Raw genomic sequence first — 24,361 nt, forward strand, 5'->3', positions numbered from 1 at the left:
AGTTCGAAAAGAATCTTGTCCACTACACTTATATGAAAAGAGGTTTCCGTACGAGCTCCCGGACTTGTGGAAACTTAAAGCACTATATAACCACAAAACACCCGTTGTCACTATTTCCAACTAAAAACAATGTGATGTTGGATCCAATCTCAAGCCATAAACTGACGGATGATACCCTTCAGGCAACTGAAAATTATAAAACCTTACCAGAAAATTCAGATACTCATTCAAATAAGCAAGAAAAGTTTACTTGCATCCTGGGGGCCATAAGGGAATTTGCTGCTGTTTCGATTTGTCAACTAAAAGCTGATGTTTCATTTACAGACCAAAAACTAAACCAAGTGATGTACTTCGGCGAGTCACTTGTTGGTCGGAATATGTTTGTCAAAAAATGGGGCCCTTTCCGTTTAAAGCTCGTAGGCTGAAATTTCAGCCTGTCAGCTGTTTGTATTGTATAGCAGTTTTCGAGCAGCTATCTAAGTGAGTATAATATACAGTTGGGCTTATCTCAAGGTGTATGAATTTAGAAGGCTGATTTTTATCGCTTCTGCTTCTGAATGAAGATTGTAAGAGTGTTTTGAGTATTCGTCAAGCCTCCAGAAAGCTCGTTGGAGCAAAAGTTTTCACTCGTTCTGTCAAAAAGATATACCCAGTCAGACAGCCTTATGTTAATTTACCCATTCGAGCAGTTTTGTGTCTGTCATAACAGCAATTTAAGAGCAATTTAGCGGTACGAAGTGTTGTCGTTTGTTGTCAGTGAAAAGATGTAAATTAGAACAAAAAGAGTATTGTTTTAATGATCTTTTAGTGGAAGAAGACATCGGCGATGTGTTTAAAACTGTAAAATGTAAAAAAAGCAGAGAAATTACATTTATTAGTGCTATTTGTGCACCACCTTCTCCGGGTGAAGCGGCTGTTCAAGTCGAGTTTGCTTAAAAAATACATTGTAATCGTTTGTATAAGTAAAGGACAATGATTGAATAAAAGCATTCAACTGTAATATAATACATTTCGTGTTATTTATTAACAATTTGGCCGACAAAAATAAAAATAAAATAGAGGAAGGAATAGGATCTGTCAAAACTGCTCGAATGGGTAAATTAAGGACTGCTAATTTACCATTAAAATACTCTTAAATTACCGGTAATTTAGCGGTAAGATAGGGGTAAATTAAGTCCGATTTGTCTGACTGGGTATTCAAATCTGATTATAAAAAATGCTATGAGACCACCTGGACTACATACACTTTGATTCCAGATTCACCTGATTTTTTTAATGCACCTTGGGATAAATGTAAACAAACCCGTGTTTTCGAGCAGGTACTCGAATCTAATTCTAGCTTTGTGGCTAGAATAATCTAGACTGAAAATTGCAGGCTAGTTTTTTGTGTGGTTTTGTATGGAGTGTTTACATGATTTCAGCCTCCAACTGTCAAACTCCATACAAAAAACTAACTAGAATCGTGAAGGACCCCAATGTTTTATTTGTATAGCTGAAGATATTACTATTTATAAATTAAACTTCTTCTTCTTTTAGCCTAAACAACCGTTGTCGGTCAGGGCCTGCCTGTACCACTTGGGTTGGCTTTCAGTGACTTTTTTAGGATTACCACCCAGAGCAGGATAGTCAGTCCTACGTATGGCAACACGGTCTATTTGGGGCTTAAACCCATGACGGGCATGTTGTTACGTCGTACTAGTTGACGACTGTACCACGAGACCGGCTCAATCAATTAAACACAGCTTACAATAATTAAAAAATAGGCTAAATTATTACAAATCCTCTTCGTTTTCCTCCTCCAAATATTCTTCTTCAGTGTTTATATCCGGATATTCCGCAATCCTTTGAATAATCCGGCTTTCTATTTGCGACCTATGCATGGGATTTTACTTTTGCAATGAACAATGCACGTATTTTTCAAATGCATCCGATTGATTTTTTTTTTGCAATTTGGCGTTTCATTACTTTGGACGTAAGAACAATTAACTCTCCTAGTACACTATTTGCACTATCCTGCGTTATTCGAGCACGTTTTACCCCTCGAGTTGTCGATGTAGCGGAATTTGGGGCAAGTGTGCCATACGGGGCAAGAGTGCCACCAAGCATTTTTCCTTGAAAACTTTAGTTTAATGATCAATTTTGTATACAGTTGGTTGCTTTCCAATGACTGGGTATACTGAGCCAAATTTGTTATAGATCAATCGATATTTCCCATTGTTTTGAACTGATTTATGTTGAGTTTCAAAATTGAGCAGAATATTATAATTTTTGAATCCAACCAAATAAGCTCTTAAAAATCATGCAAACAATCAACCGAGAAAATATTTACACCACCGTATAGCTGAGAAAACGTGAAATTTTTTGTGGGGTTGGTTGAAAAAAACTTTTATTTTGTCACTTAAAAATTCAATTTCAAAAAAGTTACAACTTTTGGGGCAAAAGAGCCATCTCTGTTTGGGGCAAGTGTGCCATCATCTTTCATAGGCGCGAGATGACAAAAATGTAAACATTGTTGTAGCGTGCTGCGGTATGGTGCGCTTTTACGAGCGGATTCTACTCCGGAAAAACAGACCAGCAACAACCCATATTGCGATACAGTTTGTGATGAAAAGGGGTTCATTGGTGACTTAAGACATGTAGGAATACATACACTAGTGGTACAAACGTAATGATTTACAATTATCTAAGAAATACGGTTATTTTAACCAGGTGGCCGTCTTGCCCCATACGAGTGGCACTCTTGCCCCATAGCCCAAAAAACAACGTCTTTTTGGACCCTTTTTAAAACGCTTCAAAAACTGTTTTGTTTGCACTTTTTTCAAGCGAAACTCAGTTATAAGTGAGGACATAGATGTTAAATGGTTATGAGATTTAAATCGGCTTTTGAAAAACACGTTTTAGTGAGTTATAACTTGAAATGCTTAAGGTGGCACACTTGCCCCAAATTCCGCTACTGGGTTGTGATTCAATGTCAATTGTTTACTGAAAGAACAAAAAATCATTTCATTTCATTTCATTTCACCTATTAATTTCAATATGTCTGCCTACGGGGTTGAACATATAATTGCTGAAAACCTAGTTAGCCCTATTGGTACTAAACAAACTGAAACTTAACTAACCTAAGGGGAAATAGAAAAGGATGTAACAGAATGGAAATCCATAGTGAAAAGAAAATAAGCAGCGGATAAGAAGAAAATATTTAAAACAAAAAAGAAATTAAGAATAACAGAGACATAATTAGAACGAATAACAAAGAGCGGCAACATAAAATTAGAAATTAAAATCGCGGTAATGTTCATTGAATTGACGCAAACATATTAGCCACGGGTCGTTAATGCCAAACGCTGTATTGCGGAAAAGTATTGCAAGAGCAGTCCGATTTCTTAAACACCTGGAAGGAACATACCAACTACTGGGCAGACGATGATTGTTACGAAGGGAAGAGATATAGCTCCAGAACTGTATTGGGTGAAAAGTAAATCGGTATTGCAAGAAAGCTATGTAGGACTTATATCGGGCCCGATTATAAATGCGATACGCCGTTGCTGCATATTTGAACAGTCGTTTAGTGTATGGATTGCGGTATTCCCGATAGTCGCGTAAGTAGCGCTGCTTATCACGTTTCATGGATCTAAGGATTGAATTGGACCAGGGAGGAAAAGAAGGGGCTTTACGTTTAAAGGACAGCACAATGGGAAAGCTGAAGACACTAGCTGTGTGAAAATAGAGACCGCTTCGTCCAGCGAAGGTGCCGAGTGCACACGGGACCAATCGGTATCTAACAGCAAATTATTAAGTTTTTGAAAATCACACTTTCTAAAGTTATATGAGCGATTGAGGTTCCCTGCATTACTCCTAACATGAGACGACAATTGATTAACGGATGTGTGATTAATAGAAGTACACAATTCTAATGCTGGGTGTTGCTGATATTCAGGTAATAGAGGAGAAGCGGCTAATGAAGGAATGCTGACGTGAGACGCGTAGTTATCATGAGGAGAGTAGTAGAAAATTAGGTCTAATTGTACATTCCGATAATTTAAAATGCCACTGAGCTGACGCAAGTTATAAAAGCGAATAATGTCGAAAAACGCATCAACGGATGTAGGGGAAACTTGTGCACGAAAATACTGTTGTGTTGTGTCGTGTATCCATGAAATATCCGCTCGATTAAAGTCTCCAAAAAGCAGCATACGATCATGTTTTTTCATCCTCGACACTATACTATCGATCGTTGCCTCAAGTGCACTGAGCGTATTTTGATTTTTGGCAAGAGAAGGGGGTATGTAGATTGCACCGATGAAGATAGAGCAGGAAGGAAGCTTGATTTGTAACCAGCACTGTTCGAGGCAAGCGCTCGGCGGTATAACCTCACAGGTGTTTAGATGACGAGATGCTGCGATGAGAGTGCCTCCGCCCCGAGAGAGAGATGATGATGGGGACGAAAGATGCGGGGGCGATGAGGTGAGTATTGGTGATTGTGCGTCGATTAGTGGCAGTGACTGTGAAGCCGGTGGATGCTGTTGATGTTGGTGCAATGCGTGTGGTTGGTATGTAAACTGAAACCCCCGTTGCGAACGGTAATCGGTAAATTCACGAAACGCAACTTCAGCTGGCCAAGTATTTTGAGACAGAGCCACATTCTTCAAAGTTGATGGAATGCCGGCTTTGAAGGAAACGAATGTTAGACGGCTCAGATCCGCATCATATTTGGTTAACCGGCGAACATGTATATCGTTTGTATTGAGCATGGATTTAACCAAATTTGCCATATCGTCGGGAGTCACATCAGGACTGTTGTTGGTAAAAAATAGCCAAAAACGAGGCTCAGGATTAGCCACGGTTTTTATCTTAATATCATTATCATCAGTGTTAGTGCCTCGCAGTAGTGGTCTGTTGCGATTATCGAGTATTTCCCGTTGCATGTGTGAGTGTTGTCTGAGATGAGTGCCTTCGTATATCTGTGAGCGTGTTGACTCTAAGGCACGGGCATTAGTCGGGGCAACAACCCTTTTCTCCGTAAAAGGTATTCTAAACCTAACAGCTTACATATTTTAATTATGATCTAACTTTCAAGTGTATGTAAAAGAGGACTGAAATAAAATGTATTACCCTGATCTAAACTAACTGCCACTAGCTTGCATTTAATTTCTTTTAATTCTACCCTGACTATTTCCTGTGATAAATCTTCTACCCTAGCTGTAAAGTTATAAATTATCGCCGAGCTACATGGTTGGCTAAAAGTTAGTTGTTTCTCTTTTAAGAATCGTCCTTCTATAAAATATGATCCTGATGACTTTTCTGCAGTACAATATCTTACTATCTGATCCTCCTGTGTTAAAAACCATCGATTTCTATTGCCCTTTCTTAACATAAATTTTGGTTTGACCAACAAAATTACCTCATCTTTTTTTACCTTTAGTGATGGATACACTGTATCATCCTTTTTCCTTGCATCTGCTGCCTCTAATTGTGTTAGTTCTATTAATCTACACACTATCTGGTTTAAAGTTCTATGTCCTGTTCTAGCTAAGTTTTTCATAAAGCCTAACTTGTCCTCAATACGATAAGTTGATAAAAATGGAAGAGGCCCGAAATTTTCAACATCTGCTGCTACATGTAGTAAATTATGAACGTTAATTGTTAAATGTGTTCGACTATAAACTGTGCTATATTCTAATACAAATTGTTCGAGCAACTGACCAGCATATATCCAATATTGTTCAAATAATCTTGATGAGAATAAATTTACCGCAATGAAAAAAATTTTATGGTGCTCATAGGCTAGATCTGATATTCTGTTTTTTAACAAAGGTATGGTAACGTGATATAAAAATGCTGACAATTCGGACCCCTTCCAAAATCCTAAATATTTTAATGCCCTAGGTTTACGATGTATCTCTGACGGGTATTCGATCCTGACTAAAATATTTGAAATTTCTAACTGCTCTTGTTTTGACCACTTCGGAAAAGGGTGTAAAGCACCAGTTGTAAAACCTTAAAGTAATTTTTTTTCTATTCCTAGTGCGAACAAGTGAAGGTCATCGGCTATCGTTGTTTGTGTTACGATGTCTACTTCATCTATATCTAATAATGGCGTGTAATATTTTTGGTGTTTCACATAGTCTCCGTTTCTAAATTCTTTGTCGGTCCGAACTTCAGCTGTTCCTTCATATATTGTTTTGGTTCCGTCATGGCTGCCAACTATTTTGCACTTTATACATGCTGCCAGCCCAGGAGGATACGTTACTCCTAAAAATATATAATAAATTTGCTGTTACTCTCTACTTCTCTTTGAAAATTCTCAAGTTTCTTATTGTATCATTCTTACCTTTGATGAACGCACGAGCTGGTGTATCTGCTACAATAGCTTTCAGGCGAAAGTCGATGATAATTCCGTTAACATCAATGCCTTGCACCAGTACGCGGTTGATATCATCCACTAAAGGCCGGAGAAACCCTTCCAAACAGCTCGGATTTGTCGCACCACAAAATATACCCAGCACCATGATTGGCAGTGCTGGTAGATTAACTATGTGCATTAATATAGGCCATAGCTGCGTTGGTCCACTATTATGCATCGGAAGTCCATCTACCGCGATATTAGCTTCTATCAATCGGATGACTGGTGGTACAGATCTAGAACGAAAAAGTAAACCAAAAATTACCACATGTTCATTCCAAACAGTCATATTATTCTTACCGATAATATTGTTGGAGAGTGCTTTGTATTCCTTGGTACCAAAGCTGCCCTTCTCCAACGGCCGTAAAATGTCTCTCCACCTGTTTCGGAGTCTTCAGTAGCGTCTTTGCACACCTAGGAAGAGAAATATTTGTAGTTTCACGAGTCAACACCAGAAAATCACTCAATGCTGAATGCGTTATTTTATGAGTTAAAGCCCATATCCTAAGCCTGCTAGCATAAGCATTGCCTTCGGGGGCTTCATCAGCATCAAAATACTCATCCTCATTGACTTCGTCCTCCAATTCGCCTTCACTCCAATCGTCTTCCAACACCGAGCAATCAGCGTCTTCATCGTCATCAGAAACGTAATCCGCTGCTTCTGATTCCATGGGTTAATCGGCAACTTCCACGGCATCCGGCTGCACATTCCCGTATGATGAAGCTGTAATGTGTAATAATATTAAATAACAAATTATTGCTCTGCTTGCGTTTTTCATATTTCATTGTTTTAACACAAACACTTACCTTGTTGATCGACATCGCTGCTTGTTCCCGGAAGATTTTCCTCTTCCCATTCCTTTTCAAAGCGCTCCCAAATTGCTTTGGTACGCTTGCTCGCCACTCCACTTTTCTTCAAACGTTTGGACGTATCCATTTTCACTTGGTTTTATGCAAAACAAATAAAAAAAACAACTTTAAGTTCGAAGCAAAAGAAATCACTTTCATCCGTTTCCAACACCAGTTTGTTTTGATTTGAAAATGCACCCGCAACTCTTGACGTTTACACACACCACCATACATTTGATGCTTATTTTTACCCTTCCCCCCTGTTTTGCCCACATTTCGCCTGACAATTTCTACTTGAGTTGTTTACGCTGACATCACTAGCGGTTTAGATTTAATAAATAGACGACGAAAAGGCCGTTTAATAAATAGACGTCCTCTTCTTCTCTGGCAAATCGTCGTTACAAGATTGGTAATTATTGGTAGCTTAGAAAACAGAAAGAAACGCGCAAGACTTTATCCGAAATTCTCCTCCGAGTTAACACCTGTTGTATAGGCCGTCTTGTCCGCGTAGTACGTTACGACAAAAAGAAGAAGAAGAAGACGTTTTTTAATGCATTCTTTAACCCACTAGTAGTAATGGTTCGAATATGATTAATTTTTTAATCAATTTTAAAAGAACTATTAATTCAAAAATGAAGTTTATAGAATGAACATAACTTACAGCGTCAATTGTTTCACCAACATTCATATTTTCATTCAAGAATTGCATTGCTTCAAATGCAAACCAAGGTGGTTTAAATACATCGTTTGTTGCTAAAAAAAGTTTTCAAAAAATTATTACATTTTTAATGTTATTTTTGCTTTATGCGTAATGCGTTGAAAAAATAGGTCGACGGTTTGATACAACGTCAGTGTACATGTATACGGTACAAACCGCAATACCACACATAACAATTGGAAAATGTCTCCTCCAAGAAAAATCACCATACTCACTAACTGTGTACTGTGACGCACAACGGTCGATAGGTTATTTCCGGTAAAATATTTAACATTTAACCACACACAAATGCCGATTGGATGGACCATCTTTGTCTAAAATTCAATCGAAAAAGGTTCAGGGATCAAACATATTCGGCGATCAGTCGTTTCATACATATTGGCTCTCGAGGAAGCCAATATCTTTAAACTACAAGCTAGACTAGACGAGATTCTAGATGGCAGCAGGATCCTTAGCCCGGCACATCCACTCGTACACAACAATGGTGATATAGTTCATTTTAATACAGTGAAACGTTATATATTTAAAAATGTTTACCGGATCCTGTGACACGACTCTCTCGAACTTTGGATAAATTGCTTCGATAAGCACCCCTCAAGCTCCACTTTCCACTTATCTTTCAAATCTTTCGTGGGAATATTGTATTCATTCGACAATTTCTGCCACGCTGCTTCGTGGCTTTCTGTCATTTCATAATACGGAAGTGTTTTATTCGACAACTCTGGCAAATTTTCGATAGACTGAATCAGTTGGATTGTTATTTCCTCAAAAAGAATAATCTATAAAATACAAAAAGGTTATATGGTTAAACATACATTACATATTAACACTCAATAAACTTGATTGCTTTCCCAATGTCATATCATCATTCTTTTATGTACCTTTTTACTACCCTTTTTTTTAATTTTCTTTTAAGATTCAATATGTAATTCATGCTAATCATGTGTTAAATATTCAATTTATATGTACTGTTTTTTTTTACGGACTCGGTTGCATTTTTATCATTATTGATTCCTACTCAGTAGTTGAGGGATTTCAGCAAGAGATACGTGAATCCGATCGAAACTCGTCGGAAACAGCATGGAATAGTTCGAACTTTAAACGTTAAACAACTTCAACTTCGAATAGTTGAATAATGAAATCGCGTATGCTTTACTGGACCTTCTAAAGCTGGATCTGCTGACCATCTTGCTAAACCTGCCGGAGCCAAAATCATGACTAAGCCAGCCACGAATTTCTCTTGCATAACTTTGACCTTCTAACATTCGAGTTATCCTACATTATCATTAACACATTCAACCCGGCGCTGATTTTCATCAACATTCCGCTCCGCAGACATGTAGAACGCAAGCAGTTGATTTTAAACCAAGCAAGCATGTACAAAAGAAATGAGTTTCTCCGCTATTTTTTCAATTCTACTCTGTGCATCAATACTGTTCTGTGTGGGATAAGGTTTTTGTTAACCACGATTTGTGCACGAACCAATATTTGTTGTTCCCCAGGCAAAAGACCAATGGCAGGCCCCAGGGACTGCCACCGGCATACGGGAAAGTTCACTGACAGGCTCTGGGCCCTGCCACCGCTGAACATGTTAAGGATGATACTTACAGTTTTATCGCATTTTCGTCCCATTATAAATATCTAGAATGCAAATAGAAGAATGAAATCAATGAAAATAAAACCATAAGATTCCTGATAAACACATTCAGTATCATTTCTTTCACAATGGAATGACTCTGAACATTTCGTGCATATACAATCGGTTCAAGAAACATGGCGCTGTGAGAACAATCCAACTGCAAATATTTTAGCAGTACGTGCTAATACTGAGTATTGAAAACGTGTAAAGCATCTTTTCGACAGCGTGAGTTAAACCTTTAGCTGAGGTTTATGTGGCCTCGAATAAGGAGAATGTTTTTCTATAGATTTAAATCATCAGTACAATATTTCACATTCATATTTCTTTGCTCACAACCACACACAAACACACTAATTATACATACCTTTTGAATGAAATTAAGTGAGCACAAATCCGGAATCAGTCTAGCATCCACCAAGTCATTCGACAACCACCAAACTAGTATTAAAAGCAAAACGCAACGAAATAAACAACCGGGGCGAGTATGGGCTTCGAACGACGAAATCCGTTCGCCGCGGTTGCCAGAAGGCGCTCACTTGGCGCTCAGTTTTAAACTAACGTACCCAAGGTTATTAGACTCTATACAGGTTACGACAGAGCATTTGAGAGGGTCACCATTATGGATACCTTGTTTACAATTTGTCTGTCAAAATTGATGCCGGCCAGCTGTTGCTTGGCGTGAGCGACATAAATAAGTTTACAGAAGACGAAATTACTGCTACAATTTTTATTCACGCTTACTCGTTATATCATTTATAGAATATGACTTCTATGTTGGATTGGTTAATGCTTACATGCCCTGGATATCGTCGGATTCAATTGTTCTACAGGTTTGGTATTGCAGTCTCAGCTTCAGTGGACGAGGGTTCATGCCGCCCAGCAGCAGCAGTGTCCAAACTGCGTAATTGTGCTGTCCCAGATGCGGTCCCTTGTGTGGGAAGTGGTCAGATCCCATGTCGCTTCGCGCATAACAGCTCGTCCTTTATTCGGAGTGGAACGGACAAGGATAATAATTCAGTGAAAGAGTATCGATGTGATGACACCCTTTTAACGATGTTGGTCAGGGAACCTGTGATGATGTTTTGCAAAAAATGCTACCGGCATCACTTTCGTTCCGCTATTGCACTTGACCCGAGCTAGGACCGCGACGGCGCTGACAAACTTGCGGTAGCGGTGATGATGAGTATCCCTCAAAATTGTGGTGCTGAGATGATGATATGTAAAGTAGAAGCTTGTGTGGCATGGCCTTGTCCTTACTAAAACACTGCTTAAGCTACACCCGAGGCGACATGACGTGGACACCCACATGAATAAGGCTGCAGCCAGAACGGAATGAACATTTGTTTTCTTTGAACTGGAACGGCAACAGTGGCAGCATAGACGATCGTCTCGAACACAAACGACGACGACACAAATATACTTATAGTTTATTTCCTAATTATAATTGTTACAACAGGACCGTTCAACATTTACTCCCCGGCTCAACCACTACTCTTCCTTCACAAGTGCTCTACTCGGTGACCCTCATATTCATCTCTTTCTCCCACTCTTTATCATATAATTTGTATGAAAAGTGAAATAATGTGGATAGGGTTTATCTGCCTCTATCAAAAATGAAAAATATTATCATACGGAACACCTCGGATCGTAATGCGAGATTTTCCTCGTGAAGAAGGGTATTTGTAGAGCATTTGAATCTGCTCGTTATACGTTATGCTCGTTGTAACAGGTTACGTTGAAAAATATTATCATACGGAACACCTCGGATCGTAATGCGAGATTTTCCTCGTGAAGAAGGGTATTTGTAGAGCATTTGAATCTGCTCGTTATACGTTATGCTCGTTGTAACAGGTTATACTGTAGTGGGCTGAGATGAAATATGACGTGGTGACTTGCATTCAGTCTGCGTGTCAGACCTGTTGGATCCTGGAGTCGCTGTTGCTGGTTATTTATGTTCTGTTATATTCCTCAACCATCACGAATAGCAGTTGCTTTTAAGAAGGAACGGTAATTTGCTCCGAAGTCTCCGACCGGCTCCAGACAATTTCGGAGACGGCTCCGGAGCCGGCTCCGCACCCACGGCTCTAGAGGCGGCTTCGCACCCACGGCTCCAAAGCCGGCTCCGCACCAACGGCTCCAGAGCCGGCTCTGCACCAACGGTTCCGGAGCCGGTTTTAACACAAGGGACCAAACAAACTTTTTCAATAAAGTTTCAATCGAAGAAAACCGTAAATAGCGGAGTAGGTCATGTTTAAAATTATTTATCAAAAAAAAAAAAAAAAATCGATGAGTTTTGAATATAGTTAAGAAAGACGAGACCAACGTTGATTCGTCGCCGGCTCCGGAACAGTGGGCCTGAAGCCGACTCCGCAGCCGTTGGAACGGAGCCGTGAGTGCAGAGCTGTTAGTACGGAGACAGCTGCGGAGCCATTGGTGCGGAGCCGTTGGAGCGGAGGCGGCTCCGGAGTCGTCGAAGCGAAGCTGGCTCCGGAGCCGTTGGTGCGCTCCGAAACGCCCCTCACTAGATCACAGGACTGTTCTTGGACGGAAAGGAAAATCGTGTGATGAAACACTATGAGAAATTAAAAAACAAAATTATTTCTTTTTCATTTCACTAAAATATGAATCAAATTACCACATGCTGTTTTGATGTTAATCTATGGTTAGAAACGTGTCGTTCGATATTATTTTTTTAATGTCCAGCCGCTGCATACATTTTCCGTCCAGCATATGCTCACTATCTGGCTACTTCATCCGCTTCTTTATCGGCTCTCCCTTATTGCTTATACACACATGATTTTGCATCAAACTTAAGTTAATGCCCTGAGTTCGTTTTCCGACACAACTATCGTATAACTCGTACATGTTGGGTCTTATTACGATAACACACGAATATTCATTGCGGAATCCCTTCTCCAATTTAAAAAAGTCCAACAGTAGAAAGTACATAATTAAAATTAGATTTACAATAATTCAACCTAAAACATCGTACTATTGCACGATTGCAATCCAGTTGCAATCAGTCGAATTGTAAACAAACCAGTCCAATTGTAAACAAACCATTCCAATTTGTCAGTCAAAATTTTTTCATTCATTTTTTTATTGGAAATCGGCCAAAACAGGCTTTTGTCGTAACCTGTATAGAGTCTAATAACCTTGCCTTGGCCCATGGCTGTGAAATATTTCGCTGTGTGGACGTTCGAAACAATCGTCAACCGTAGCGCTGTCACTTTTCAACGAAGGCTGTCTCTTTCTAACTTTAAAATGTTTTCAATGGCAGTTGCGGCTCTTGCAAAAAAACATAAACAAATTGTTCTAGAGTGCTCAGCTGTCCAGTTGCAAATTTCCGCAGATTTTGGTGTGAAAATGGCCTTGAAACGGGACTTTGATAGCGGTAGGGTGCAACACGCCAGTGCCCGCAACCGTACGCGCCGTTTGCAGCAGTTGGAGTGGAAACGTTGGCTAGCAGAACAGCCGGAATCATCCAATGCCCTTATGTGAAATTTGGGAGCAGTGTGAAAGGTCAGTCAGTCAAAAATGGACTCTGTGCCATTTTATTAAACATGATTTAGCTAACCGAGCGAGTGTCCTGCAAGGGAATGACGTTGGACTGGGCCCTTCACCTGAAGGATATGAAGCCGGAACGGAACCGATGGAAGTGGCCGGTAAGTCAAGACCGTTATATTTTGACCGTTACGCGTATCGCTCATTAGTTTGGTGTTCATTTTTTTTGGCAGACAATACCCAGCCGCAGAGTGACAGCTGTAGCATATCTGCTATACAGATCTTATTATAAACCACACTATCAGCTATAGACTCATTGTGACACACTTTGGAAAGCCAAACCACACCATTGTAACACATTCACTATAACACATTCAGTAAATCAGATCATACCATACACACCCGGAAGAGCTCAGGCCACACCGTTCATATAAAAACAATTGTGACACACTTATCAAAAACAACTGAAACGCACAACATAAGCAGGAACAGTTTATGCTTTATAACCCAAAGCAGGAACAGTAGAAGCATTAAACCCAAAACAGGAACTTAGTGACAAGAACCATCGTTCTTGTCAACACAAGACAAACGTAACTAGTCGAGTGAAAACAATAACTTTCCAACATAAAACCCGGAACCAAATGTGCGAAACCCTTAACTTCATTTGAGTATAAATAAAACCAATTCCAACCGTGGCAAGTCAGATTCGTTCGGACTGCCAAGATAGGACATTACGCTGCCTAAAACCTTCGCCTTCCAACTTATTTCAAGAGTTTAGTTATGTCCCCCTTCCCAAAGTAAGGCTTCTAAACTCCAACGTTTCCAGTAAGGGAAACCTCTTAAAGGTTTCTATGATCACCTGGACGATCAAGTGTTGTAAAGTCCGCTTCGGACAAAGTATTATTCCACCTCGGCTCATGTCAGCGAAACACTGACCTACCGCGACGGTACTCGAAGTACAGTTGTACGATTATCGCATTACATGGCGACCGTGACAATCCCGAACTCATTACATGGCGACCGTGACTATCGTCCGAACTCATTACACCTTACTTTACACCTCCTACCATCGTGCAAAATGGGAACTGGCCAATTCACTGTTGCATCGTTTTGTGAAAGACTATGGAACAGTGTATAGTCCAGTGCTGTTAAACATCAACGTGCATAATTTGCTTCACGCGTACGAAGATGTCCACAGATTTGGCGAGCTGCGCACCATATCTGCGGAAAAGTACGAAGCAAAGTTGCACGATATAAAGCAGCTGGTGCATTCAGGGAGGAACAGCTTGGTTCAAGCGGCCAATCGCCTGCAAGAACTGTGGCAAGTGGAATATGCCAGGCCAGGATGCAGTTCGGCAGGTCGAGAAGAGCAATCGGTGCGCCCGGTTGGTAGCGATACAGTTGTTACTGTCCGGCATGGTTTCATGCTGCGGAAAAACTTCCGCGACCAATGGTGCATGACTAATTTGGGTGATGTGGTCATGGTGCATGACTAACTTGGGTGATGTGTGTAAGCTGGCTGCAGTGGAAACTGAAACTCCGGGAGAATATGTGTTTGTTCCTTTGCCCCACACTTACCTGCAATAAAACCCCTGAAACTGCTAACACAAAACAGGCTTTTCTCGTACCTGGGGTCTAAATAATGAGAAAAGCTTTTCGGATGTGTTTAAATCAAATAAACTTTTGTCGGTTTTCGTAGGAAAGATAATTCATTTTAAAAAATTTCAATGATTTCATATGATATGAAATTCATACAAAAAAATTCAACAAATATTTACACTACGCTAAATAAAACTAACTAACTAACTAACTAACGAACTAACTAAAATAACTAACACCAACCAAATTAAACTACAAAAAAAATTCAACAAAACTAAATACTACCCTAAATCTAACGCTATCCTAACTAAACTAAAAAAAAACTCCTCAAAATTCAACTTCATCCTAACGCTAATCTACATCTACCTAAAGCTAACCTACCCACTACTTTACATATCTTAAAGTACGTATAAAAAAAATTCTTCACATAGCCAGGGGTTACCGTCAATTGATGGGTAGTCCCGATTCTGGCAAAAAGCGTTATGTTATTGCACCTTTTTAGTGGTGTATTATTGTGCCTGTCGGTCCAACGAAGAACGCAAGAACTGCGGTGAAAATATAATTCCGCGTGCCATTTTCAGCCGCTTGTCCACCTGAGGCACAAACACCTGGGACTGTAAATAGGCCCAAACATCCCGCATGTATTGCGCCTGTCCCAGCTTCCGCTCCATGCTGTGCAGTTCCTCCACTGAATCGATGGGCTGCAGCGTAAAGTCCTCGGGTACGGGTGGCGCGGTCCTTACGAGGTCCGCGCACACCACATATTTGATGTCGCGCACCATCACCTCTGTTGTGCCAGAGGTTTGACGGATGATAGGCACCTCATTCCGCAGAGCCGCGGCGAGGGACTCGATGGCGGCGTCAATCGCGTCAAACCTGCGCTCAACGTACGCCTTCAAATTCGCAATAAGCTGCGGCACATCGTTCAGTGGAGTAACCCCTGATGGAGTGACGGAGGGAGAGGTGGTGAATGTGCCCCAGACATCCTCTGCGACGTTCGTTGGACTGACAGGCGACGATGGTTCTGCAGATGCACTTTGGCTCCGCGACGGCCCAGATCCAGCGGCGGCCGTTAGAGACGACGCGGCAGTCAGCGGCTGGGCGTTGCGGCGCTGTGTGTACGGCGCTGTAGATGCACTTTGGCTCCGTGACGGCACAGGTACAACGCCGGCCGTTAAAGACGACGCGGCAGTCAGCGGCTGGGCGTTTCGGCGCTGTGTTTACGGCGCTGTAGATGCACTTTGGCTCCGCGATGGCACAGGTACAGCGCCGGCCTTTAAAAATGACGCCCCGCTGCGCAAAGCGATCGAAAATTTCTCAAACTCAAACTGCAAACATATTTCACAGCCCACAGCTGGCATTGCGAAAGAATTGGTTTAAAATTAACAGTCGCTTAAAATTAACCGGAGTCGTTAAAAATTGCTAGAATTTGGCATCGCGATCGTATTGAGTTCATTTGTTAATTTTATCGACTGGTCATATGCCGCCGTTAAACAAACGACTGTCAAGAGCGTATGCGATGCAAATTAACACGATTATACTGCTCGATTTTTTTCCCCGTGTTTGCCTATAAGCGATATCGAGCAGTCATTAACTGTTTTGACGATCGTTTAATTTAACAGGAATGAACAACAAATGAACACAGTTAGACCAAAATGAACTTTAAACGACTGTTCAAATGTGTTCATTTATTCATTTATGGGCTGTGAAATATGTTTGCAGTTTGAGTTTTAGAAGTTTTCGATCGCTTTGCGCAACGGGTGGCCACACGAAGCAAAAACGTACATTGAATGGCGTGAGATTCGGATTTTTTATGATTCACTATAGCCTCTCACCATTTTTTTCTCACGGCACCTATTTTTTCTCACTACTGTTTCGCTCAGCTCTGAGAAGATCGGATGTTTATTCAATCCAAACCAAAATCCGATCCTGTCAAAAATCTGTCATTTTTTCCAATTTTTAGGGGGTCCCATTGTCATTTGGGTCTATTTTCAAAATGACAGCTGCAGACAGCCTGCAAAAAGCCGACGAAACTTTCATCGGCTCGAATGGTGAAAACGATACCAATTTTTCTCCAGTTCGACTCGAGTGCTTCCGACGGAATCGAAAGTCATTCGAGTAAAATAATAGGCCTGATAGTCTCTCTCTCTCGATCCACCTTCACTTCCAATTCTCTCACTCGTACTTCTCTTTTTTTCGTGGTCACATATCGATAGGTTATCGATAGGACACTGCACTAATCCGGCTACGCACGATACCGTTAACTATTGTTAATTTACGGCATATCTTATCGGATTTTACGGACACTGTAATGCACCTGCCATTCATTTTTAAATAGTTGCCAATAGATATAGTTTAGCGTAACGTCACTATATATGTCATAGTTTCTGTGTAACGCATTTTTTTGGTAACAGGTCCGCTGATTACTTTCTTTACTTTGTATGTGAAGGAAATAGCTATGTGCAGTGGCGGATTTAACGGTGTGCGGACTGAGCGGCCGCGGGGGCCCCGTCAATGTAGGGGCCCCGTGTACAGAAATTCCAGCATATAGAACAGTGTGTGTAGTAGTCTCAGCGAGAGCTTCTGTGCTTGATAGGGGCCCCATGGATGAAGGGACTCATAAACTATAGGGGCCCAGTACAGGGATTCTGAGAAATCTCTGAGAAAATGTATCGTATTTCGTTTCGCGGATCGAAAACAAGCAAATCGCGCGTTCGATTAAAAAGTGTCCGTGCCCGGTTAAGTGAAGAGTGCAATGGAGCAGCAGTCAGCGCGTCGTATGCCGAGGGGGGAACCAACTACCCCAGGGACGTATCAGCAGATGGAGCGCGAGAACGTTCCCAGCGGCCTCAGCGGAGCGTCCACCCCGAGACCATTGCGCGCGGCTGCATTCCCGTCGGAAGTAACCAACGCAGGAGCCATTACCTCCTATGAGTGCGTTGAAAGTAAGGCGGCAAAAATGCATCGGCACTAGCTCATCCCGTCGGAAGAGAACACCCAGAGGCGCATTCTCGAAGCAGGAAGTAAGACCCCTCATACACTGGTGCGGAGTAAGGCGGGTGAGTTGAAAGGGTACGGCACGGAGAGCACGATACGAGATAATGAAGAGACGTGGTCAGCGTCGGAAGGGGCCATGGAACGCGTCGAAGACGCTGCGATAGAAGGGGACAGACGACGCGTCGTGCGCGCCGCATCAGAAGGTGATATCGAACGCGTCGGGCGCGCCACGACGTCATGTGAAGAACGGCGTAGGAGGCACCTTATTCTCGAACACGAGATGCGATTGCTCGACATTGAAGACGATCTAGGTGGCGAAAGGCCCGTCGAACAGCCTCTGGGAAACAGTGTACCTGCCGTCCGGCGGGAGGCCGAGTTTGAAGAGTGGATCCGCGGTATGGAAAATTCTATGCAGCTGACTGCCCGCCAAAAATGTAGCCCTGTGGTGGGCCAATTCGCGAAGGGCCATGACCTCTACAAGAGTAACACACGCACACTAAAGCACTCCGCAACACAACACATGCGACGCATGAGGCACCCGTACAGCAACAAGGATACGCGACACAATCGAGGTACGTTGCACCGTACGGACGAGTGACACAATTGGATTACGCGGCACACCCGACTACGCGGTGCAGCCTAGACTCCGGAAACAGGAAGGATATGCGACCCATCCAGAAAACGCACTGCACTACGAGCATACGGCGCGCCATGCACACACTCCACACGCGGGTTACGTTCGCACGACACACGGGGCACAGCGGAACACACACATTTCACACGAGGGCTACGGCCACACAATGCACGGTACACAGTACAACACTCGGCCACTAATACACAGGACTACTCTGAGCCAAAGTCAGATAGCGGCCCGCCAGCCGGTACCGAAGGACTTACCAATATTCTCCGGAGTTGTGGATGACTGGCTAGTCTTTATAGCGGCCTATGACCGCATAACAGCCTCTTGTGGTTACACGGACGATGAAAATGTTACTCGTCTGCTACACGCACTAAAAGGTCCTGCACTCGACGCAGTAGGGCATCTGTTGTCCTCCCCAGACGGGTTGAATGAGGCGATTGAGACGCTACGTTCACTTTACGGTAGGTCTGATTTGATCGTAGAATCCATGATCCGCAAGATCAGAGGAATGGCGGCTCCCAAGGTCGAGGACCTCTCCACTGTAGTGCAGTTCGGTTTCGCGGTGAAGCGTTTGGTTGGAGCGGTAAATGCGTCCGGGTTATTGGCCTATATGTATGACGTGACCTTGCTGAAGGAGCTGGTGAGGAAGCTGCCCCCCGTGTTATGCATCGACTGGGCACGAACAAGAAAAACGATGCAGGAGGTGACGATGATTGAATTCGGAACTTGGATTAGTGAGTTAGCCAGTGATCTATGTGATGTCATCGATATGACACTATCCCCGGAAGTGCAAAACGTAGCGCGGCGACAGCTGGAAACATCACTAAACCAACATCGGTACCAGCAGCAGCTTCAGCCCCGTCGTAGTCACCCCCAGCGGTTCCAGCCAGCGAGACTCGACCAACAGCGACCGTACGGTACAGGCCGAGTTCACCCTACCTACTGCAACGCGACGGTTCTACAAGAGGAAAGTGATGGTGTTTTGGACCCGATGAGTTAAATACAAGCGCCGACGACAGCTTGTGCAGTATGTGGTAAGAGCTGCGGATCTTTAGACCAGTGCGCGAAATTCCTCAACACCACTGTGGCTGCAAGAAGAGCCTTCGTAAATGAACGAAGAATGTGCAGGAAGTGTGTTGGTTATCATGGAGGCAGATGCAGAGCAGAACCGTGTGGCGTTAACGGCTGTAGCGTACAACACTACGAGCTACTCCACGCAAATGATGAACTTCCAGCTAGCACAATCTCGCGGGATACCTCAGGTAACAATTCGGGGACCGGGACGAGAAACGTTTTCGCACATACAGGAGCAAACGATGGTGCTCTGCTGAAGTACGTGCCCATATCTCTCCACGGACCTGCTGGGCGCGTAGACACGTACGCGTTCCTCGACGACGGCTCTACATCAACTTTCATGGACCATGGGTTATTAGCAGAGCTGGGTTTATCCGGAACCCCACACCCTCTGTGCCTGCAATGGACTGGAGACATAAGAAGAGAAGAGAACGAGTCAGTAAAGCTGTCGGTATGCGTATCCGCTCCCCACGAGACATCTACCGTGCACGAAATGTCGGAAGTGCACACCGTGAAAGAGCTAGCGCTTCCAAAAAAAACGATGCACATGACTCGTCTGGCTGCAAACTACGCTCACCTGAGAGGTCTACCGGTGGACTTTTATGAAGAGGCCATGCCACGAGTTTTAATTGGCGTGGACAATTGCAGATTGAGCCAGCCACTGAAGAGCGTAGAGGGTAAATGTGACGAGCCGGTCGCCTCGAAGACACGCTTGGGTTGGGTCGTTTATGGCCCTTGCACCAACGTAAGATTCACTCCCGAGTCACAACATAGGCTTCTTCACGTATGTTCCTGCGATGGCTCGCCAGATGATCTACTCACAGCTGCGGTGAAGGAGTATTTTAAACTCGAATCGATCGACATCAGCACATCGACCAACAGCCTGCAATCTAAAGACAACGAGCGCGCTTTGGCCATATTGGAACGAGAAACAAAGCTAATAGACGGACGCTACGAAACGGGACACATATGGCGCCGTGACGATCCAGATCTACCTTGTAACAAGGCTGCGGCCACAAAACGGTACGTATGCTTAAAACAAAAAAATGAGTAAAGATCCCGTTCTATCCAAAGCTATCCAGGAGAAGATGCAAGAATACTTAGCTTAAGGTTATATCAGGAAGCTTGCAGACACCACATCGATTGTACGGCAGAAGAACGATTGGTACCTTCCAATCTTTCCGGTAATCAATTCGAACAAACCCGGGAAAATCCGTATGGTTTTCGACGCAGCGGCCAAGGTGAATGGAGTAAGCTTGAATTCCAGACTTCTTCCTCGACCCGACATGCTTGCTGGACTCGTGTCAGTGCTGATGAAGTTCAGAGAGAACCGTGTGGCGATTGTCGGCGACATACGCGAAATGTTCCACCAGGTGGCCATCAAGGAAAAGGATCAACGAAGCCAAATGATCCTGTGGGACGGCGAAGACCCCGATGCCGGACCGGCAATTTACGTCGTGACCGTGATGACGTTCGGAGCAGCGTGTTCACCTAGCAGTGCACAACACGTAAAAAACGTGAACGCAGGACGATTTGCAACAGAATACCCCAGGGCAGTCGAGTCCATAGTACATGAACACTACGTCGATGATATGCTAGCCAGCGTCGAGACGGAAGAGGAAGCTAAAGATCTGGCCGACGCGGTCCGTTACATCCACGCGTGCGGTGGTTTCGAAATCAGAAACTGGGTTTCGAACTCTCGGGCCGTCATGCAACACCTGCAAGAGGATACAAAGGGGAAAGATATTAGTGCGAACTATGGTCTATCCGCCGAAAAGGTGTTGGGAATGTGGTGGAACACATCATCGGACACGTTCACATTCCGCTTATCCACGAGGCATGATCAAGAGCTTTTATCTGTGAGAAAGCCAGGAACGAAACGTGAAATACTACGGACACTTATGAGCGTTTACGACACTCTCGGACTCGGACATTTTCTAATGTATTGAAAGACTTTGCTGCAGGAAGTTTGGCGCGGAGTCACCGGTTGGGACCAAGAGTTGAGCGACCAGACGGCAGGGAAATGGACGGAGTGGTTACACGTGCTTCCCGATGTCGAACTGGTGACTATACCCCGATGCTATCGATGTATATCCTCCACAGATGCCAACGTTGAGCTGCACGTCTTTTGTGATGCGAGTGAGAAGGGTATGGCAGCAGTTGCTTACTTCCGTTTCGAGGAAGGAAGGGATATGCATATCGAATGCGCTCTGGTAGGATCGAAAACGCGCGTGGTGCCGCTTAAATTTTTATACATCCCCAGACTGGAGCTGCAGGCCGCGGTCATCGGTGCAAGGCTAGCGAAAACCATATCGCAAAATCATAGACTGTCGATCGGACGAACCATCTTCTGGACTGACTCTAAGAACGTCCTGAGTTGGCTTAACTCAGACCACAGGCACTACAACCAATTTGTAGCATTCCGTATAGGAGAGCTGCTAGAAAGAACCAATCTGGATCAATGGCGATGGGTCCCAACCAAGCTGAACGTAGCAGACGAGGGCACAAAATGGAGCAAACGACCAGACCTGTCAGCGCAAGGGCGGTGGTTCCGTGGGCCGTCGTTCCTTTGGGAGCCGGAAAGCGCCTGGCCAAATCAAGAAGGGGTACCACAACGTACCAGTGAAGAGCTGCGGAAAGGAATGAACCATCAACTAGCAGAGAGGCCGCTAATTCATTTGGAACGGTTTTCCAGATGGAACCGAGCGCTGAGGGCTATGGCGTTTGTGACGCGCTTCATAACAAACATGCGTCATCTAGTTAAGAAGGAGCTGAAAGAGAACGGGCCGCTGACGCAGGACGAGCTAGCGGAGGCGGAGCGTATATTAATACGATTCATACAGCAGAAGGCGTATCGTGGTGAGATGCAACAGCTGAAAAATCGGGAGCTGATAAAGCATCCGTGGAAGAAGAGGATCAACAAAGGCAGCAGTCTATACAAACTATCGCCCACTTTAGACGACCATGGGATTCTAAGAGTGGGGGGACGGCTAACCGAGTGCGTGAGAATCAGCGAACCTTCCCGCAATCCTATAATCCTTCCTAGGAAGGAGTACGGAACCGATCTCTTGATGCAAGCGTACCACGCCAGGTACAAACACGTGAATCACGGTACAGCTTTGGCTGCACTAAGGATGCGATACTACATCCCGAAAATCCTGGGGGAATACCGTCGCATAAGGATAAGCTGCCAGAAATGCAAGGTGGACAACGCGCGCCCGGGACCACCTTTAATGGGTAATTTACCGCTTCATCGGGTCGCAGTGGGTCAGAATGCTTTCTCGTTCACAGGTATAGGCTACTTTGGGCCCTTTCTAGTCGCCGTCGGACGACGGGTAGAAAAACGATGGGGCGTCATATTTACCTGCCTTACGAGTCGGGCGGTCCATCTGGAAATAGCGGCATCCCTTAACACCGCCTCGTGTATCCTAGCCATCCGACGCTTCATCGCTAGACGTGGAGCCCCGCTCGAAATCATCAGCGACCGAGGGACTAATTTCCTGGGTGCTTCGCGAGAGTTGGACGAAGCAGCGCAGGAGATCGACCACGACGTAATGATGACGGTATTTTGCGGACCGCAAACAAAATGGAGCTTCAACACCCCCGGGGCTCCCCACTTTGGCGGCTGCTGGGAACGCTTAGTGCGCTCGGTGAAGAAGGTGCTGAATCAGTTCGTGTTTCCTAAAAGACCAACGGACGAAATTTTGGCATCAACCTTTGCGGAAATCGAGCTGATACTGAACTCGAGGCCACTTACCTACGTGCCGCTGGATGACGAGATGACGGAGCCTATGACGCCGAACCTATTGCTACTTGGGACTCCAGACGGAAGTATGCCGCCGGCTGTGTTCTGCGACAGCCCCGCGGCTCTAAAATCGTCCTGGAAGATGGCACAGCTCGCGGCGGATGTGTTCTGGAAGAAATGGTTGGCAGAATACTTACCGACTCTTACCCCTCGAACCAAGTGGTTCCAACTCGAGGTAGGAGATTTAGTTGTAAATGCGGATAATAATCTCCCCAGAAACTGCTGGCCAAAGGGTCGCGTTATTATTATTATTATTATTTATTTCATATTTCAGTTATATCGGTAGTGGTGGCTAAAGACGGTCAGGTTAGGCAAGCCACTGTACAAACCGCGAACACTACCTACGTTCGATCCGCGCACAAATTAGCATTATTAGACGTAGGAATGAAGAATAGTTTGACACAGCAGCATGATTGAATTTAAACAAAACAAAAAAAACTCTCCATTTCGCTCAAGCCGTAAAGAAACATAGACTGGATAGCACGAGGTTGCGAAAAAACATAAACAAAGGCACGCGCTAAAGTGACAGGTGCGATGAGGAAGTGCTGCCACAGTTGATGTGAAAGTTGAACTGTGGAACACTTGGGGGGACAATGTTGTCACATAGCACAGGTACTGAACGACCTGTATTAAACCAGGAGGGTTAACGGACACGAAGCGCAAGCCGATTAGGACACGAAGTGACGAGGGAAAAGCTATAAAAAGAGCGCAGCATAAGATTTGCGCCCTTTTCAAACCACTCGCGGAATCTAGACAAATTTTTTGGCAAACTAAAATAAATCGTTTCGGCAAGAAATTATTCCGCGTTGGTTTCATTTTCCTACAGTTATACTATTCCTTTTCGCGCAAAAATTTATCCCACGTTTTTCTATTGGCTGAAAGTATTTATCTTAAACATATTTTTTGTTATTATTAGCTTATATATCTATCCTATTCTGTTGGGAACTAAAACTAAGGCGGATTAAATTTCTTGCCAAAAACGAGTTATAATATTACGCGCCAAAAAATTTGTCCGTTTTTCCGCGGTTGGTTTAAAAAAGGGCTCGTTCCTGTGTTGCGGCCCTTTTAACACTTTTCTTCTGTTATGCTTCGTGCCTTGTTCGTTTACGCCTACGCTCGTTTTAAACGTCCCG

General features: G+C 43.7%; 1 protein-coding gene across 1 annotated transcript; it reads left to right on the top strand.

Annotated features, from left to right (window-relative positions):
• Positions 1-20,709: 20,709 nt before the first annotated feature.
• LOC120961255 (uncharacterized) lies at positions 20,710-23,524 on the top strand. Its single transcript, XM_049611078.1, has 3 exons — positions 20,710-21,282; positions 21,388-23,348; positions 23,503-23,524. The coding sequence occupies exons 1-3, from the start codon at positions 20,710-20,712 to the stop codon at positions 23,522-23,524; spliced, it is 2,556 nt and encodes an 851-aa protein (XP_049467035.1).
• Positions 23,525-24,361: the final 837 nt, after the last annotated feature.

The sequence above is a fragment of the Anopheles coluzzii genome, chromosome 2, assembly GCF_943734685.1.
Source record: "Anopheles coluzzii chromosome 2, AcolN3, whole genome shotgun sequence".
In the NCBI taxonomy this organism is placed as follows: Eukaryota; Metazoa; Arthropoda; class Insecta; order Diptera; family Culicidae; genus Anopheles; species Anopheles coluzzii.